This window comes from Ascaphus truei, chromosome 2, assembly GCF_040206685.1.
Source record: "Ascaphus truei isolate aAscTru1 chromosome 2, aAscTru1.hap1, whole genome shotgun sequence".
NCBI lineage: Eukaryota > Metazoa > Chordata > Amphibia > Anura > Ascaphidae > Ascaphus > Ascaphus truei.
The window spans coordinates 101,398,310-101,419,883 of record NC_134484.1 but is presented as its reverse complement, the minus strand read 5'-3'; the positions used below and the strand labels follow the sequence as shown (position 1 = coordinate 101,419,883).

Genomic DNA, 21,574 nt, shown 5'->3' with positions numbered 1-21,574 from the left:
CCGGTTTCTGTTCCTGGGACTGCAATTTATTTTATTACATCGTTACATCCAGAATTCCAGAGACGTCCAGTTGCTGAGTGGCTACAATAAGGTTCCTTTGGCGTGGTAATTGATCACATTTTGGAGGATCACTTGAAATCGACATATTTTTAACTGCATTGTGGATCAAAAGGAATAGGTAAATATGAACGCTTTCTAAAGATATTCTAAGGTAGTCTGCCAAAATAGAGACACTGCTAGTCAGGACCGAGCAAAAGGATGGTGTCCTAGTAATTTTATTGATTTAATAAGAGTTCATTGTAAGTTATGGAGGTCCGTTTGCATGAAAGATGTTAATGATGATACAATTGAGTAAAGTGAAATAAAATGAAAACTGCGCTCATAAATGGATAAAATAATAATGATGTGATTCAAAATAACTGTGAATACACCCTTGTAGGATGAGGTTTGATGCAGCTGTTCAAACGGAGAGCTCAGCACTCCAGGCTAATACAGAAAACAAGGAAAAGAGAACAGCGCAAAGAAAAACCTCATGGTGTAGTATTTTAAGAAATTCAATTTATATTTAAAAGGGTGAGTATTGCACGTACATCTAGTAAAATATCACAAAGCATGACATGTTTGGGACATGTTACCCATCTGTAGACAGCTGTTCGTCAGTGGCAGAAGTTCAAATGGATCAGCTCGCCGTTGGAGATCACTCAGCAGTGGCAGGGACTCTCCTGGATCAGCTCGCTGATGGAGATCACTCCTAGAGTCTGGCGATATCACCGTGGTCTCCGTTGAGCTCCTTCACTTCCTGACATGTGCGCAATGGCGTCTGACGTCATCAGATGGCTTCCGGTAGTGTCTTAGTGTCTTTAGTTCGTCGCGCTAAATGGCGCTAACTGGCGAGAAAGTCACAGGACAGCAGGTCCCAGGCAGGCAGTGTGATAAAAAGTACCACAATGGGTATATAAAGCATAAGTAGGGAATGCGCCCACTCCTACGCGTTTCGTTATAAATAACTTCTTCAGGGAATGATAGAGGATGTTCCGGGGCGCTTCATAAACCCTCAGATCTCTCCTGATTGGCCGTGCTAAATTGACCTGACTCAAAACACCTCTGGGAAATTAACCCATTCAGCGCTGGGTCTTAGTCAAGACAGACGGCCTCTCAGCTAGAGATAGGGGGTGACAACATAACATATAGCATTAAAACACAATTTTATTTGATTGACAGGGTATTAGAATGTAAAATCTAAAAATAAAGAACAAATAATTAGTAACATCCTAATTTAAAAAATATATATTATAAAATATACAACCAGAGCCACGGAAATCGCCCGTCCGATTGGATGCTCCACGTGGTAAGGGTAAACATGTAAATATACAAAGAAATCAAATCATAGCATAATACTGTAAAACATACACATACATAAACAAACAACACTTAACAAACGCTGAGAACAACAGGTAACTACTCACAATGGCATTTAATATGGCATATCATTAATATCATAAAATACACTTATTACACATAAAATAGTACATAAAAACATATATTAGGTTCAGGCAAGATTCTCCAACTCGGGTGGGGGTACCTGCTTACCGAAGACAGGATGTAATCAGGCAATGGATAATTCAAAGAGTATCCCCTCTTATGGATAGCTGCTGCTGCTGCTGCTGTTAACACCTGGGCTCAGACGAGGAGTCTCTTATGGGCAGGGACAGGTTTTTCCAGCTAGCTGCGTCTGCCTCAGTCCTCTCCCAGCACTGCAGAAGCTCCAGGACCACACACAGAGATACTTCCTGGTCTGCCCGCACCACGTGCACCAAACAGCACTGAAATGTTGGATATTCCTACGCCAGCATGTGCTTTCCCACAGCTCACAGCTCCCAGCTTCGGAAGGGTACAGCACTCACACCCGAGTAGTGGGGACCCCACAGAACCACCCTACGCGTTTCAAAAGTCTTGCTTTCTTCCTCAGGGGTTAAAAGGTGGTTCAGGGTGGCTCAGGGTGTGAGTGCTGTACCCTTCCGAAGCTGGGAGCTGTGAGCTGTGGAAAAGCACATGCTGGCGTAGGAATATCCAACATTTCAGCATTGCTGTGTTTGGTGCACGTGGTGCGGGCAGACCAGGAAGTATCTCTGTGTGTGGTCCTGGAGCTTCTGCAGTGCTGGGAGAGGACTGAGGCAGACGCAGCTAGCTGGAAAAACCTGTCCCTGCCCATAAGAGACTCCTCGTCTGAGCCCAGGTGTTAACAGCAGCAGCAGCAGCAGCAGCAGCTATCCATAAGAGGGGATACTCTTTGAATTATCCATTGCCTGATTACATCCTGTCTTCGGTAAGCAGGTACCCCCACCCGAGTTGGAGAATCTTGCCTGAACCTAATATATGTTTTTATGTACTATTTTATGTGTAATAAGTGTATTTTATGATATTAATGATATGCCATATTAAATGCCATTGTGAGTAGTTACCTGTTGTTCTCAGCGTTTGTTAAGTGTTGTTTGTTTATGTATGTGTATGTTTTACAGTATTATGCTATGATTTGATTTCTTTGTATATTTACATGTTTACCCTTACCACGTGGAGCATCCAATCGGACGGGCGATTTCCGTGGCTCTGGTTGTATATTTTATAATATATATTTTATAATATCTATTAGAATTGCTTTGATCATTACAGTGTTGAGCGCCACTGATATAACTTCTTTTCCACTTCTATAGCCTGACTAGGTGTCAGGGTTATATCACCGGCTGCCAGCTCACTGTGGGATATAGCGCTACCTATTTGTTTTTTTTGTTTTTTATCCTAATTTAAAAAGACGTAAATAAACACTCATACCTAATGCTACATGATAAAATGATATGGTTGAATTTGTATTACACAGACAAATTGAGAGAAATCATTAAAAATGGAATAAAAAGTCTAAAAGATCTGATATGTCTAAAAAAAAACAAAAACAAAAAAAAACAAATCTCTAATATTCACTGGTGATATAAAACTATCTTTAAAAATCAGAATAGGGACCAGACGTCAAGTTCCTCGTTTAGGCCCAGTGGGGACAGTTTGTAACTTATAAATCCACAGGCTCTCCTGTTTGGATAATTTTTTATCTCTGTCTCCACCACGTCTCCCTGAGGATACAATCAGTTTTACTTACAGTTGTGTGGCACAGCCATGGGGACGCGGTTTGCCCCCAGTTATGCCAACATATACATGGGGATATGGGAGGATAACTTTATATGGCACAATAACCCATTTGCGGATAGGGTTATTATATGGCAGAGATACATCGATGATGTCTTGTGCATCTGGGAGGGTGATGAGGATACTTTGGAACTATTTAAGAACTATCTGAATACAAATGATTTTAATTTAAAATTTACTTCAGAAACAAATTCGAATCAGATAGATTTCCTGGACCTTAGTTTGGTATCCAGGACGGGTGAAAACATCAATACCAAAACATTTTTTAAAAGGGTAGACACCAACAGCTTCCTATTATCATCCAGTAATCACAAGAGAACCTGGATTGATAATATACCATTAAGCCAGTTCATGCGCATTAAGCGAAATTGTAGTCTTCAGACGGATTTTGAATCCCAATCAACTTCTTTGTTTGAGAGGTTCATTGAACGAGGCTATGACAAGGCTCTGTTGTTCAGTTCTTTGGAGAAGGTAGAAAAGATGGAGAGAGACTCCTTACTGATTCAGAAGAAACAAATAAATAGGGATGAAAGTGACAAACTCAAAGTACCATTTATTACGGAATTTAGTTCAGTAAGTAAGAGCATCCAGAAGATAATCAATAACAACTGGAAAGTTTTATGTAATGATCCAATCCTAGGTCCCTCTCTGCATCCGAAACCAAGCTTTATTTACCGTAGGGCTAAGACTCTGAAACACCATCTGGCACCAAGCGACATTGGTGGTCCAATAAGTACATCTTCAGAGACCACCTGGATGCCCAGCAAACCTAACGGTAACTTTAGCTGTGGAAGATGTAAGGCTTGCAAAATGCTGAATACAGAACGAAAAACATTTATTTCAAAAAGCACCAAAGAAAAATTCACCATAAAAGATTGCATATCTTGTAAATCAACATATGTAGTGTACTTGCTACAATGCCCCAGTGGGCATCAATATGTTGGGCGGACGAAAAGATCCCTTAGAGTGAGGATTCTAGAACACGCCAGGAATGTCAGAATAGGTTTTGAACAGCATAGCGTATCTAGACATTTTAAATCAAAACACAACAGCGATCCCTCACTTTTAAGCTATTTAGGCATACAAATTGTATCCTCCGGGAGACGTGGTGGAGACAGAGATAAAAAATTATCCAAACAGGAGAGCCTGTGGATTTATAAGTTACAAACTCTGTCCCCACTGGGCCTCAACGAGGAACTTGACGTCTGGTCCCTATTCTTATTTTTAAAGATAGTTTTATATCACCAGTGAATATTAGAGATTTGTTTTTTTGTTTTTTTAGACATTATATCAGATCTTTTAGACTTTTTATTCCATTTTTAATGATTTCTCTCAATTTGTCTGTGTAATACAAATTCGACCATATCATTTTATCATGTAGCATTAGGTATGAGTGTTTATTTACGTCTTTTTAAATTAGGATGTTACTAATTATTTGTTCTTTATTTTTAGATTTTCCATTCTAATACCCTGTCAATCAAATAAAATTGTGTTTTAATGCTTTATGTTATGTTGTCATCCCCTATCTCTAGCTGAGAGGCCGCCTGTCTTGACTAAGACCCAGCGCTGAATGGGTTAATTTCCCAGAGGTGTTTTGAGTCGGGTCAATTTAGCACGGCCAATCAGGAGAGATCTGAGGGTTTATGAAGCACCCCGGAACATCCTCTATCATTCCCTGAAGAAGTTATTTATAACGAAACGCGTAGGAGTGGGCGCATTCCCTACTTATGCTTTATATACCCATTGTGGTACTTTTTATCAAACTGCCTGCCTGGGACCTGCTGTCCTTCTGTGACTTTCTCGCCGGTTAGCGCCATTTAGCGCAACGAACTAAAGACACTAAGACACTACCGGACGCCATCTGATGACGTCAGACGCCATTGCGCACGTGTCAGGAAGTGAAGGAGCTCAATGGAGACCACGGTGATATCGCCAGACTCTAGGAGTGATCTCCATCAGCGAGCTGATCCAGGAGAGTCCCTGCCACTGCTGAGTGATCTCCAACGGCAAGCTGATCCATGTGAACTTCTGCCACTGACGAACAGCTGTCTACAGATGGGTAACATGTCCCAAACATGTCATGCTTTGTGATATTTTACTAGATGTACATGCAATACTCACCCTTTTAAATATAAATTGAATTTCTTAATATACTACACCATGAGGTTTTTCTTTGCGCTGTTCTCTTTTCCTTGTTTTCTGATACAATTGAGTGTCTGAAATCTGTTATGACTATGACTCCCTCAGTGAAAGATAAGAAAATCAAGAAGGGAAAAGTAATTCAGCTGTTATTTCAGACTGGAAAAGTGTTGTCCCAAAACGTTGAGGTATTGACAAGGACAATAAAAGAATTAACAGATTTAGCTAAAAACAGAAAATAAACATGATACAAAGGTTGCTAATGCAAACTGCTATACATACAGCCTCTAGTTTATTATTATTATAAACTAGATGAAAATGATAAGATTCAGCAGTCAGAACCGGCTGTTGAGAGCCTCCACAGTCAGATAAAGAACAAAAGTCCCACACCACCATCTGAGTCATATCCACACAGTTGTGCACTTCACAAGCATGTAACTCCTGTGTGTCCAATGCAAGTACCCCCTGAAAAACCTTCTAAAACAGAAGCTATGGCCCAAGATGTAAAGCAATACATAGATGGCATAGAAAGATGGGTAAAGCATGCCAAAAAAAGAATATACTGAGGCAGTGACAGAGGGATGATTGGCTCATGGGAAATGACAATATTAAAAAGGAACAGATTGCTGCTAGTTGTACCAGAGATGTTAAAATGGCTGAGCCTGTGAAAGTTATAATACAGCCCCAAATACTATCACAGAGTAACTGACATAAAGATGGTGTAATCAGATGTAGGACATGCACCTATCTCAGATTTTAACAAATTTATGGCATGGATTGATAGCATTTTACAGTGGGGAAAAACAAGTAATATTACAGAATGTAATGAACATTGCCTTGAAAAGTTTAGATGACAAATAGCTACTATTAAAAGTTTCACTCAGGATTTCCCAACCTTTTTACAGAGGTGCAGGGAGAACATTTTTAAGATACGGAGTTCTGTGCAGGCACAAAGGGCTATGGGTTTGATGCCAAATGAAAGCATTACCAGTTGTGCAAGAAGAATGATTTACTTCTTTGCTGTATCAGATAAAGATGCTACAGATGCTGCCAAGAGGGAACAAATAGAATATTAACAGCTATTATGGCACTGTATGGGAACCCGGCAGCGAAGATTATCCATCAGAGCTTAACATCAGAACTATTTGCAATCAAAAGTGGTACTGGACAGGGATGCCCTTTGTCGCCGTTATTATTTGCCCTGAGTATGGAACCTTTGGCGACACACATTTGGTCCAATCCAGATATCACAGGTATCCAACTAGGAGAACAGTCGCATAAAGTAGCGCTATATGCTGACGATACATTCCTCACAATATTCAGACCCTTAAACTCTCTGCCCAATTTATTCAATCTAATGGATACATTTAACCAAACAAAAATCGGAAACGTTAAACATCAACCATCCAAAAGAAATGGTGAAACTGATAACCATCAACTTTAATTTCAATTGGCAACCTGAGTCCATCAAATATCTGGGGGTACAAATTACAAAGGACTTTAAATCTCTCTACCGGGCTAATTTTCCCAAAGTAATACAAACATTGAGAGACGATGTCAGGAGATGGTCTACATATAGAATCTCATGGATGGGTAGAGTATACTGCATCAAAATGAACCTCCTGCCGCGCATTCTATATCTATTCCACTCTCCCAATCCCATTAAGAACTAAAGATCCAGTCTCTCTGAAGTCGCTAATAACTAAAATCATTTGGGAATATAAAAAAAACAAGAATTAAGGGAAGTATTTTAAAAAGGCCACATTAGCAGGGGGGGGGGGGGGGCTAGCGATACCTTGCTTGTTATCCTATTATAAGGCGGCCCAATAATACAATGGCACACTGATCCGAGTCTTAAAAGATGGCTGTCATTGGAGAAAGAGGTATGTGCGCCATTGGAATTGCACAATCTAATTTGGACCCCAAAAAGGATGTATAAATCCGCCAAAGAGCTGTTGCCCTCAATGACAAACTCACAATCTAGTAGGCGACTATATTTCGGTGTGTCCCGACAGCAAAAAATACACTAATGACCCCAATATTTGGTAATATAGACTTCGCTCCAGGTATGAATAGCAGGGGTTTTCAAAAGTGGAAACAGAAGGGCCTGATGCGACTCAAAGATCTGGAGGGCAGAAACAGTATCAAAACATTTGAACAAATTAAATCTGAAAACATACAGAATTCTTTAGATACCTCCAGATCAGAGCATTTTATAACAAATTTTCGCCCCGTCCCCAATTGACAAACTTTGAAAAATTCTGTGAATTAAAAACAGAAACTAAGGGACTTATATCTCGGTTATACGGAGAGGTGTTCTCTTCGGGGGCGGCCTATTCTAAGAAATTAAGCTATGTAGCACAATGGGAGCAGGACCTAGGGGAAACATTAGAAGGAGAGAGCTGGGCGGAGATTTTCATGGCCGCGGCTAAAAGCTCAATCTGTACGACGTTAAGGGAGAACGCGTATAAAGTTTTAATGAAGTGGTACCTCACTCCGACAAAATTATCTAAATTTATACCAGGCTATTGCCCATTGTACCTAAAACAATGTGGAGGGGAAGTGGATCTCTTACATATGCTGTGGTCTTGTCCTTGGGTGCTGCCCTTATGGGAGCAAATCAGAGATTGGACACAGAGGATCTTGGGCCTCTCAATCCACTGGACCCCTGGCTGTTCCTCCTGAACAGGCCGGTGGAGGGGCTTTCCAGAATACAAAGCAAATTAGTAGCACATTTCGCAACAGCAATGAGGTGCGAGATCTCAGCATTATGGAAACAGAATGAAATCCCAACTATTGCTTCAATTAGGAACATAATTTGGTACATATGCCAGATGGAAATATTAACGAGTTTGGTTAATGATACTGGCGCTAAATTTCTAAGTCTGGATATTGTGGCTAGTGCAAACAGATATTCCAGGAGTGGAAAGTACTTAAATTTTGCCATGATCAGGTCAGAAAGGCGTTCTCCGCTGACCCGCAGGAGCTGGGACTAAGGGCTGTTGAGTCTTAGGAGAGAGATGTAGAACCGGGTTACAGAGCCACAGGCCACGCGGGAGGAACTGTCTAGAGCAGAGCCCAAGAAAAATGTAAGCGAAGACGTGAGAGAAGATAAAGAGGAGGACGGACCCCATTTCCCCTTCCCCTCCCTCCCGTTCCCTCTTCTTTCCCCCCCCCCCCTCCTTTTTCTGTTCTTTTTTGTTGTTATTTCATGTATTTGTGTTACATGCAAGTATTATAACATAACTAGGTCGTGTTGTATGCAGGCCAATGTGCATCGTGTTTGATGATAAACTCTCAATAAAATCTGAGTTATAAAAAAAAAAAAAAAGTGTCAGGGACCTTATTCTGTCGTTGGTTCCAGCGCATGTGGTTGAATACATGGGTTTAGTGGCAGGATTGAACGAGGAGTATGACAGATGGATATAACTTTTGCAGTTGGAGTGGGACAAACTACAAATGATTAAACCAGTGTTTGAGTTACGTGAGACAGGGCATAGAATATGGAATGATGGAATAAATTCTGCCAACAGGGATAATCATTGCAGAGTTGAAGAAAATAAATCTCAGTATCAGAATGAGTTCAGAGGTAGAAGAGGTTCTGGTAGAAATGGTGAATGGATTCCATTTTTTCAAATTGAAAGGGAAAAATAAATACTTGAAGAAAGAGTTAAGGAATTAGAGGATGAATTGAAGCACGGAGTGCCTCTTCCTGAGGAGAGAGATGATTGTGGTATGTTCCATAGATTAGCAGACCTTCCAGACTGCATAGGAGACGGGGTGCCATGACCGGGGGCTACGGCCTCCCTTCCGGGCGATTGGCCGCTGAGGCGGCTGTGGGCGGAGAGGAGCCGAAGGGGGTAAGAGTTGTGGCCAGGAGCGAGTTCAGCCACTTTGCTCCTGGCCACAACGGTTTTACTCTGCCTTCACCGACTCCACTATTTGGTAAGTGAGCCATGGGGTGTTTATTGGGGGAGTGCGAGCCTTGTCCTCCCCGGTGCACTTCCCCCTCATCACACCCGGTTGCTGGGATGGCACGCTTGACGCGGGCGGTGGGAGGCGGCCTGCACCGAGGAAGGGCCGGAGGCTGAGAGGGGCAGCGCATTCCGTCCCCATCGAGCGAGGGCCACGCTGCCCTGCTTATGGCGCACTGCGGGTGTATCACGCGACTGGCGCAAGCTTGCTTCTCCCTTCAAACCACCCCCCCATTTGTCGGGGATGATTGGGCGTTTGTCCCGTCGTTGGACGTCCCCTTTCGTCCCCGGTTGCCCAGTGGGCCAGGCGATGGAGGTGGGCAAAGGCTGGACGCATTAAGGCACAGGCCAATCGGAGACAGCTCTCGCCTCAGGTACCTCCAGGGAACTTCCCCTTCTGTCCCCAGTTACCCGGTGGCCCGGGATGGGTGACGAGAGTGGGGGGAGGGAGCAAGGGCGGATCGCAGCAAGGCGGTGGCCTAGGCAGCAGTACGCGAGCATTGGGCGTGGGTGGTTACGCTATGGCAGGCATTCCGAGTCCCACTCCGAGTGAGAATGGTGTGGCGCGACTGACCAGGCTTTGCTCTCCTGCCCCCGTTGCAGGGCGGAATGTCAGCGCGAGCTGGGCCGGATGGGTTGCCGAAGCTGCTCCCCCTTACCCTTCACTTAACCGGTTGCTCCCCCCTGGCAGCCTAGGCAACGGTGACTGATACATTGTTGCGCAGGGAGGGAAAAGGTTCTCACAGACCAACTTACAGTACCTTGTTGGCTTTCAAAATACATGACACAGACCTCTCAATACCCGTTTGCATAATACTTAATAGCCTAAAAGATTAAATCAGTTATTCAAGTTGCTTATTATGTTTACCCATATTTTCTAGCCGCAAATATGATATATACCTTGCTTATCTTCAAATCACAATAAAAATTATAGCACACAAGCACAAACTACCATCTCTCAAACACTACGGACAGAAAGGTCTCTCCAACTTAGAACCATTCAACTACTTGCAGAGGCGCATATGCACGAGGAGGGATGGTTCCAGGAGCAGTTATATGCACTCACGCATGGAGCAGAGAGCGGACAAGGACGGACAAGGGAGAGCGAGCGGACAAGGAGGTTAGGCATCAACTTCTGTGGACGCGTGGCCCTCATCAAGTGATCAGGGTGGGCCCAGTCAGGAACCACAACAGACATTAGCGTTGCAAGGGGGCATGTCAACGCGTAGGTATTTAAGGCCATCGTCTGTTGGTGACGAGATGGTGGGGGTTTGGCATCGGTCTGTAGTGGCAGACGGGCTGAAAGTTTCAAGGCAAAACGCGTAGATATTTAAGGCCATCGGTTGTCTCTGACAAACCGCTGGGGGTTCAACCTCATTCTGTGATTTCAGATGGGTTGGAGACAGTTGAGACGCAGTCGCCATTGCCACCCGGTGTTGGTGGGACATCAGCAGCTCCAAAGCGCTTCGGTTGTCGGGTGAGACCTTTGACCAGAAGGCAGAAGTGCACTGGGGCGGGGCCCGATATACGGTTTGCATCGCCGCTCAGTACAACGAAGACGGCAACAAAGAGTAAGTAGCAAAAAATATCAACTACAGGCGACGGGGTGGAGGCGCATACCCTGTGGGGCTTGCCAGTACCCTGCCATCTCAGGTTATGGATACTGGAGGCAGCCATTGATGCCGGGGCCCAAGTGTTTGAAATTATGAGGGGTGTAAGGCAGGCCTTGTCACCATTGGTGACACTGTTAGATACACATCAATTAGGAAACACAGGAGTCTCAAGCGAGGGAAATGGGGTGGCAGCACTGAAGCCCACGCAGCGCAAATCGACGCAGACAGCATTGACAAAGTTCAGTGAGGAACACGGGTGCATCCACTTCCACCACAACACTACCTCCTATTCAAGTATTAGCTGAGCGTGTGGGTACATCCACACCAGCAGCAGCATTACCTTCAGCTTTGCCTTCTCAAATCGTAGTTCAGAGCACAAGCACAGCCACGCCAGCGACAACATCAGAGGTAAAGAAGTTGTTGGACGTTGTATATGGGGATTCATACACAACCATCTCCAGGTCATTAGGTACACATTTGCTGAAGGAAGTAAGGGAGACGATTTGGACGGGGGATAACGTGAATTTTTTTTTAACATTGCTTCCAGGCTATAGGGATGCGTTGGCAAGGTCAACCAAAAAAGGGGAGGCAAAGAAGGAGGACGTTGAGAGACGTCTTTTTCCACGCACATGACAAAGGAAATCAGATAGGGCATGGAGGCTAACAAGGGAAAGGTATCCTGGAACATTAAGGATGTATACCTATATCTAGAGCATATCTCGGGAGGTGGTGAGACGCCCTTTCGTGGGGCGAGTGGCGCAGTGGGGGCGCATGGCGATCTAACACTGATACACACACATCAGGTGGGGGTCTTGTGGTTTGTTCAGATGCAACTTTGCAAACCTAAGCCGTGCTGCCATGTTCTTTTTAGAGAGAAGAGGCTTTCTCCTGGCAACCCTTCCAAACAAACCATACTTGTTCCGTCTTTTTCTAATTGTACTGTCATGAACTTTAACATTTAACATGCTAACTGAGGCCTGTAGAGTCTGAGATGTAACTCTTGGATTTTTTGCAATTTCTCTGAGTAATGCACGGTCTGACCTTGGGGTGAATTTGCTGGGACGTCCACTCCTGGGAAGATTGGCAACGGTCTTGAATGTTTTCCACTGTTGAATAATCTCTCTCACTCACAGAGCTTGAGAAAAGACCAGTTGGTCTGAAACGTGCGTCGCTCTGGGGTTTTGTCTGACTGCCTGATGATTTTGGATTACATTTTCCTTTTTTCACTTGTGAGTGCTGCAGTTTTGATCATTTTTTGTATTTATCCTTGGACCGGTTGGTGTTCCCTGTCCGTCTGCAAGCACCTGAACTGTTATGTATACTTTTATATTTACCTACATTTGGTGTGCACCCAGCGTGTGTGTATGTGTATATATATATATATATGTATATATATGTGTATATATATATGTGTGTATGTGTTTATAAGTGTATAAGTGTATAAGTGTATAAGTGTATAAGTGTATAAATATATATATATATATATATATATATATACCATAATACTGAGTTAAGTTATGGTGAGTAAAAAAAAGTGACAAAAACCCTCCACAGGAAAGCAAATATGCAAATACAACTGTATGCTCATCTGCATGTCTTAGGCAGGTCTGCAACCCCGCCTTTCCCCATTATCACCCAGCATACAGCACTTCCACTGCAGCAAGGGATTCTGGGAAATGACATGCAAATGAGCACAGTGTCACTTTTTGCCGCAAATTTTTTTTTAACATAGGGAACCATGTGTATATGTGTGTATATATGTGTGTGTGTATATATATATATATATATATATATATATATATATATATATATATATATATATATATATATATATATATATATATAAATAAAAGAAACACACAGCGCAAATCTAAACCAAGTTAGGTCTGCGGCTCCACAGTCGCCGCCTTGAAGGTATGTAGAAGATTGACCTAGGCGCAAATATGACAGGGAAGAGAGAAAACACATATTTGCGCCTAGGTCAATCTTCTACATATATACACACACACACACACACACACACACAAATATGTATTAAATTACACATAGGTGAAAATGGGGTCAAATGATCCAGGGTTAAAGTTAATATTAAAGTGCCAATATTTTTAATCTGACATAATGGGAATTTTGGATCTACCAAATACACCCACATAGATTGTGCATGTGTGTTCAATTCAGGTACATGGTGCACAAATTACTTTATTATTGGTTTGGTTGTTTAATTACATTTCAAATGGTGGTTATTTGATTCCAATACCACAGTTTAGCTGAAAGTTAAAATTAAGATGTTGTGGGGCAGTACAAAAATCCCTAATATCATATATGAGTTACAGAGAAAATCAAAAGTGACATGGTTAAAGTCCTAATATTTTTTGTTTTCTTATCCATCCTATTATTTTGATCTATATATGTATACACATTGTATTTTGGGTATTAAAAAAAAAAGTTTAAACTGATATTGCCCTCCTGTTCTCAAAAACAAAAGGTTATTGATTGAGTGGTGTGTCTTGTATAAAGGATACTTAATATTTTGATGCAATCTGATCACCAGAAGAGGGGTTGCAAAATCTTGAAGAAGATTTAAAGGATTTATGGATTCAATGAAGAAGGTTGCAACTAAGGTTGTGTGCAAATGTGACTGCTGATATGTGACTGGCCGGCCGTTAACATAGGTACATTGCTGAGTGTGCCAGACGGACTGGGAACAACCACAAAAGTGAACTACAAATGCATGGTGAACCCACTGGGGTTTTGGATTAAGAAGAACAGAAAAGGGTTACCTTGAAAAAAAAAAAGGACTGAAGATGGACATTCTATAGCTGGTTGGATTGTTTTGAAATGTACGTATGTACAGTGGCGACACACTTTATTCTAACTCGGCCAGCTCCGCGAATTTCAGATTATCCCTGTTATGTGCGGTTTTGTGTCGTTTTCGCCCGGGATGTATTGCGTTATTTTCGCGGCTGTGATTTAAAGATTTTATTCTCGCTGTCTGCAATACTGCAATGCCGAGTAAAAACTCATGGGGGCGTTTGCGAGCTGTTGTCTTTGAGGCCGAGAAGCCGTCCCCTGAAATTCATGAATTGTAATGCTGAAACCAACGCGGTTCAGCTCCGGAGACCCCCTGCACATCTACACTATGAATAAAAATGTATTTTAAATAATTTTTAATGTGCCGATGTTTGCGCAGAGAGAACAGTATATATATATATATATATATATATATATATATATATATATATATATATATATATATACTGTATAACAACAACCCCTATAACTCCTAACATACACATACAGTACTGTATATGCACATCAATGATACTATAGGCCGTCCCCTGGCGAGATGTGTTTGCAGCAGAGAGAGATCCGCTGCTCTCTCTGCGCAAACATCGGCACATTAAAAATTATTTAAAATACATTTTTATTCATAGTGTAGATGTCACCCCATATACCGTCACCCCATAAAGGGGCCTGTATCTCAGGAAGCAGGGGGTCCCCGGACCTAAAACCAAAGCGGGTCAGCTCCGGAGACCCTCTGCACATCTACAGTATGAATAAAACACATATATAAATAAACACTCATTCCTTACCTTTGCGGCTATGTGCTATGGAAATGAACAGTGTTCGACAAACCTATACATTTGCTCGTCCCGGGCGAGTGGATTTAACCCCCAGGGCGAGTAAATATTGGCCCAAGCAGCACACGTTTGGTACTAGGTGGCGAGTAGATTTTTTTGTGTGGCGAGTAGATTTTTTGGTGATTTGTAAACCACTGGTAATGAAGCAGCATGAATGTATTTTTAATAATATTGTACAGTGAGCAGGGGGTTCCCTGAGCCACAAATCAAAACTCAGGGGACCCCCTGCTCCTGCACAATATTATTAAAATACAGAAATGCTGCTTCATTACCATAGCTGATAGCTGCTAAGGCAATGAAGGGGTTAACCCACCGTGACCGCTTTATTGTGGGTAGCGGGGGTGGGTGAAGGGGGTATTTGGCCCTTGGTGTGAGTTTAGGACTTGCGGGGGGGTTACGGGTGCACTTAACCCCTTCACGACCGTAGCAGTTAATACCGCTACGGTCATGAAGGGGTTAACCCCTCCCGCTACCCCCCCCCCCCCCCGCAAGCCCTAAACAAGCACCGTTGGGGCTAATACCCCCTTCACCCACCCCCGCTACCCACAATAAAAAAAATTCACACACAGCAGCCGCCCAAAAAATAAATAAATAAATCTAAATAAATAAATAAATACATGATTATAAATAAATATATATATATACAGTATATATATTATTTTATTTATTTATTTATAAAATATTTTACCAGGAAGTAATACATTGAGAGTTACCTCTCGTTTTCAAGTATGTCCTGGGCAGAGTAAAACAAATAATACATGGTTACAAGTAGTTACATAAATGAACAAGGTATACATTATATACAGAGACATTGCGTGCACAGTTAAAGAAAATATATATTATGAGCGTATGAAACAGTTACAGACCAGATTAAAGTGTGAGTCAGCCTTAGATTTGAAAGTACTTAAGCTGGTGGTGGATATGAGAGTCTCTGGTAGGTTTATCCAGTTTTGGGGTGCACGGAAGGAGAGGAACGTCCGGATACTTTGTTGAGCCTTGGGACCATGAATAGTCTTTTGGAGTCTGATCTCAGGTGATAGGTGCTGTATGTGGTAGGGGTGAGGAGCTTGTTCAGGTAGCTGGGTAGCTTGCCCAGAAAGTATTTGAGGGTGAGACAGGAAAGGTGAACTTTGCGCCTAGACTCTAGTGATGACCAATCTAGTTCTTTGAGCATTTCGCAATGATGTGTGTTATAGTTGCATTGGAGAACAAAACGACAAATTGAATTGTAGAGGGTGTCGAGTTTGCTAAGGTGGGTTTGAGGAGCCGAGCCATATACTATGTCTCCATAGTCAATAATTAGCATTAGCATCTGCTGTGACATACGCTTTCCGACCAGGAGACTTAGGGAGGATTTGTTCATGTAAAGTACCCCCAGTTTGGCATAGGTCTTGGTTGTCAGGGTATCAATGTGCATCCCGAATCTTAAGTGGGAGTCAAACCATAAGCCATGGTATTTAAAACTAGTGACAGGTGTTAGGGTGGTGTTAGCGTTGGTTCTAATCAGGAGCTCAGTCACTGGAATCTTTACAAATTTAGTCTTGGTCCCAAATACCATTGTTACAGTCTTGTCAGTGTTTAAAAACAGTTTGTTTTGGGAAATCCAGTTTTCGAGTCTCAAAAAGTCAGACTGAAGTATGTGTTGAAGGTCAGAGAGGCTATGGCTGTGTGCATATAGGATTGTGTCATCTGCATACATGTGTATTGAGGCTTCCTTACAAGCTGTGGGAAGATCATTAATGAACACTGAGAAGAGTAGTGGCCCCAGAACAGAGCCTTGCGGGACACCACAGGTGATATCCAGGGGGTTGGAGTTAGAGCCTGAGATGGACACATGTTGGGATCTTCCTATCTATACTGTGTATATATATATATATATATATATATATATATATAGATATGTACTTACTAGCGAGTGTACTTAAAGCGGGGTATGCCTGTATGTATGTATGTGTGTGTGTATATATATACACTGGCGACACACTTTATCGCAGTGCGGCCAGATCCGCAAGCCGGGAGATTTCCCGGCTTGCTAGTGGCCGCCCCTCGGCGTGCCGCGCGTCATAGACGCGCGGTCACGCGTCTTCGGGAGCCTGCGCCCCCTGCACGCGCGTCCAGGGCTCCCCGAGGGAGCCCTGGTGTCCCGCGATCTGCGGGACGGCGGCAGGGGGTTCCGGGGGACCCGGCGGACCCGGCAGCGGGAGGGAGAGCGCCCCGATCGGAGGGCGCTCTTCCGCTGCTTCGGCGCGCGCCCGTCACACTCGGGCGCGCGCCAGGCTACTGCTGCGGCACAGAACGGGCAAATGCTCGAATAAACTGTGCCGCAGCAGTATATATACATGTATTTATTTATTTAGATTTATTTATTTTTTGGGCGGCTGCTGTGTGCGAATTTTTTTTATTGTGGGTAGCAGGGGTGGGTGAAGGGGGTATTAGCCCCAACGGTGGTTGTTTAGGGCTTTTGGGGGGGGGGGTTAGCGGAAGGGGTTAACCCCTTCATGACCGTAGCGGTATTAACTGCTACGGTCGTGAAGGGGTTAAGTGCACCCGCAACCCCCCCCCCCCGCAAGTCCTAAACTCACACCAAGGTCCAAATACCCCCTTCACACACCCCCGCTACCCACAATAAAGCGGGCACAGTGGGTTAACCCCTTCATTGCCTTAGCGGCTATCAGCTATGGTAATGAAGCAGCATTTCTGTATTTTAATAATATTGTGCAGGAGCAGGGGGTCCCCTGAGTTTTGATTTGTGGCTCAGGGAACCCCCTGCTCACTGTACAATATTATTAAAAATACATTCATGCTGCTTCGTTACCATAGCACATAGCCGCAAAGGTAAGGAATGAGTGTTTATTTATATATGTGTTTTATTCATACAGTAGATGTGCAGGGGGTCTCCGGAGCTGAAGCACTTTGGTTTTAGGTCCGGGGACCCCTGCTTCCTGAGATATAGGCCCCTTTTATGGGGTGCCGGTATCCCTCTGCTTTGTTTACATTCCGCGGTCACGTGATCGGGACCTTTAAATGCAGAGGGATACCGGCACCTCATAAAGGGTGCTGTATCTTGGGAAGCAGGGAGTCCCCGGACCTGAAACCAACGCGGTTCAGCTCCGGAGACCCCCTGCACATCTACACTATGAATAAAAATGTATTTTAAATAATTTTTCATGTGCCGATGTTTGCGCAGAGAGAGCAGCGGATCTCTCTCTGCTGCAAACACATCTGGCCCCCGCCGGCCTATAGTATCATTGATGTGCATATACAGTACTGTATGTGTGCAGTACTGTATGTGTACAGTACTGTATGTTAGGGGTTGTTGTTATACAGTATATATATATATATACACTGCACATACACATACTGCATTACAATTCATGAATTTATGCCATCTGGTGGAAACGCAAAGCATTGCAGCCTATTAAATCCTGAACCATTATCAATTAACACATCAACCGTGCGTCAACCGGGCATGACCCGTGGCTGGGAACGCAAAAGGAATGCGCCATGCTCCAGGTGAACAGCGTCGCATTCCAGGAACATGCCAGGGACAAACCGGTGATTTGTTAGAATAAAGTCTGCCGCAGCAGTACACGTACGTGTGTGGAAATGAATAGTAATAAAAACATTTTTTAAAGTTGGCATATGTGTATAGGAGTGCATTGATTCAGCCTGCAGTGTAATATGTATTCGGTTGTTGTATACTGTATATGTATATTTGTTTCCCCGCCATTTGTCTCAATATAAATATACGTGACAAAAAGGTGTTATAAAGGGCTTCTGGCCATTCTACTAAATGTTTTCTGATCTGGCCCTTTTGGAGAAATAGTTGAAGAGCCCTACAGTACTGTATATTTAGTGCTATTTGTTGCAATCTTATGTGGGTTGGGGGCCAAATAATGAAAATGTATTAAACATATTTAAAAAATCTGATACTAGATTTAAAATGGTACATAATACAGCACTGCAAAGCCAGAATAATACCTCTTAAGCAGTATATAACCAGAAACACTGACCATAAAGGGGCAGAGAGAAATACAATATAAACCAGTGAGGCTTGAAAACTCAGAGGAAATGAAGGTGTTGAGAAGTAGAAGCCAAGTAAGAAACTGGTTCAAATCCCAGTTTCAGCTCTCCTGCTTGTGACACTGGGCAAGTGATTTTATCTCCCTGTGCGCTAAGCATCAGAAGTTAAGATTTTAAACTGTTTGGGACAGTGACTGTCAGCATAGTACAAGAACAGATTGTCACACTTACTAGAAAATGGCCGGCGACCAAACCCCAAAGGTCTGCCCCGTGATGTTCAACCAGCTTCTTCAGCTTGTCATCCTGGTAAAATAATTGCAACATTAAACCAATTTAAAAAAGGATAGGGAACAGACAAAGGATCATGCTACAATCAAAGAAATGTTACCTCATCTCTTGTCCATTTTACTCTGTTCCATATTTTCTTCTGGCCTTTCTGAAGTGGAACCTCATAATCATGGTCTGCAAACTGATGATCATCACCCTCATCCTCACTATGGATATAGAACACAAATTGGAGATACTTTGTTTGAATATGCAATCCAGCTATGAGATTGTAAGGGAAACGGCACAAACAAAAATAGCAAATTTACATCAACACAAAGAAAAAAACTGTACTGGTCTTAACCTCTTCAAATAACTCAGGATTAAGGTGTATGCCCGATTAGCATATATTTAGATAACTGAGGATTGCTAATTTTCCACAGTGTTGGTTTTATTGTATGGCAAATACTGTACTTCACTGACTACTTGTACTGTTAAAAAAAAAAACAGCTGTATAAAATAAATTTCCTTTAGAACGATTAAAGAGGCAGTCCCAAGGAGCGGATTTTTTTGGCCAATTTTGTTTGAATACGGTTGAAGCATGGAGCTTATTCCCATTAATTTCAGCTCCAAGGATCCCCTGCTTCCGGAGATACTCGCGAATTAGGTGCCGTTAGCAGCTCTCCCAGGCAAGCAGGGATCCCGTAATGGCCGCTGTTCGGATACTTCCCGGCCTGCAGGCCAATAGGAAGCCGTGACATCACCGGTATGGCTTCCTATTGGCCCATGTGACACAGGAGCTACAAACCTGAATTCCCTGCTTGCTGAGCTGCATCAGCTTCTGGTATCTACTTCACAGTTAAGTAGCTCCAGAAGTAGGGGGTCCCTCTAGATGAAATCAACCATCTGGGACTGCTCCTTTAAACTACATACGGAATGTTTATTTACTGAACTCTTGGCAGAATGTCGTTTTTGTTTTTCTTGATGGGTATTGTGCTTAAAGCAGCAACCTTTTTTTACATTTAAGAGGAAACAAACAAAGGGTCTCTTAAGCGGAACCGCATTAACATTAGCTCCAAGGACCCCAGACTTGCCGGGGAAGGTGTCACTTATTACTTTCTGGTATTGTAATCGTCCGTGTGACACAGGCCAAGGGGAAGCCATGACAGATGGTGTAGCTGCTTCCTATTGGGCCGCATCCTGCGGTAGATTTAAACCCCTATTTTGTTTCCACTGAAGAGGACAGTACTGGCAGCACCTTACCCGTTAAGTATCTCGGGAACCATGGTGTCACCGGAGCTCAAACTAACGCAATTCAGCGCTGGGGATCCATGCTTTTTATACATGTTGAGAGGGAAAAAAACACAATAGGGAGAACTGCTCCTTTAAGCTTTGAAGACAGAAATACAGTAGGCACCTCATAAAGAAGACATTTGTAAAAAGTCTTGAGCATACCAAATGATGAAGCAATAATTCTTAATCAGCACGGTCTAAATGTAGGACTATTTTTGAAAGTTTATTACAGGCTATAATGTTAGAAATTCCAGGCATTATTCATTCAATGGGCCAGAATTTTTGGCACCTTGCCAAGTTTTCATTTCCAGCCAATCAATTTGTCCTTGTCATGCACTGTGCGTCAGAGCAGCTCGCAGACAGGGGAAGCGATTGGACAAAAGGCTCCAGCAAGGCACTGACTCCTCCCCCTCTCCCTGCAGTGTCTGAGCACGTGTGTGTGTGTATGTGTATGTATATATGTATATATGTATATATATATATATACATACAGTGGTCGACAAATCACCAAAAAATCTACTCGCCACACAAAAAAATCTATTCGCCACCTAATATATATATATACACACACACACACACACACACACACACACACACACACACACACACAGGGGCTGCAATTTATGGGTATATGTAGATGGAGAGAGGGGGGGGAGCAGGCCCCCCCCGCAGCACGCGCGTATAGAGGGGGGGGAGCAGGGCCCCCCCCCCGCAGCACGCGCATATAGAGGGGGGGAGCAGGCCCCCCCCGCAGCACGCGCGTAAAGAGGGGGGAGCAGGCCCCCCCCCCCCCCGCAACACGCGTATAGAGGGGGGAGCAGGCCCCCCCCCCCGCAACACGCGTATAGAGGGGGGGAGCAGGCCCCCCCGCAGCACGCGCATATAGAGGGGGGGAGCAGGCCCCCCCCCGCAGCACGCGCGTAAAGAGGGGGGGGAGCAGGCCCCCCCGCAGCACGCGCGTAAAGAGGGGGGGGGGAGCAGGCCCCCCCGCAGCATGCATGTATAGAGGGGGGGAGCAGGCCCCCCCCCGCAGCACGCGCGTATAGAGAGGGGGGGGAGCAGGCCCCCCCGCAGCACGCACGTATAGAGGGGGGGGATAGGCCCGCAGCATGATATAGATATAGATGTGAATAAAGTAGCGCCACTCATAGACCAGTGAAAAATAATAATAAACCCCTTTCAAAGTGTAAAAAATCAAAATGCAAAACAATCCTATAATGAGTATAACATACAATTAATATAAACAAACTAAAATATACACTCAAACATATAAAATAAATTATATATAAATATATATTGAAAAATGTTAGTACAGTCCAAGTGTAAATGTCCAAACCCCAGAATAAGTCCTGATAGGTAATGCAGGAAAACTGTACAGAATCCAAGGGTCCACGGCTGCTCTCAAATGGAAGAACCACTTCCAAGGCAGAAT

The 21,574-nt window shown here is 43.5% G+C and overlaps 1 protein-coding gene across 8 annotated transcripts in view; it reads right to left on the bottom strand.

Moving 5' to 3' along the window:
* The window catches only part of MYBL1 (MYB proto-oncogene like 1), a 98,965-nt gene that overhangs the window by 70,547 nt on the left and 6,844 nt on the right, over window positions 1-21,574 (bottom strand). For all 8 annotated transcript variants that reach the window (XM_075583969.1, XM_075583953.1, XM_075583962.1 and 5 more), the window contains exons 2-3: window positions 18,974-19,079; window positions 18,817-18,888 (exon numbers count right to left, since the gene is read on the bottom strand). In XM_075583969.1, coding sequence (XP_075440084.1) covers window positions 18,817-18,888; window positions 18,974-19,079 — 178 coding nt within the window. The remainder of the gene's footprint in view (window positions 1-18,816; window positions 18,889-18,973; window positions 19,080-21,574) is intronic.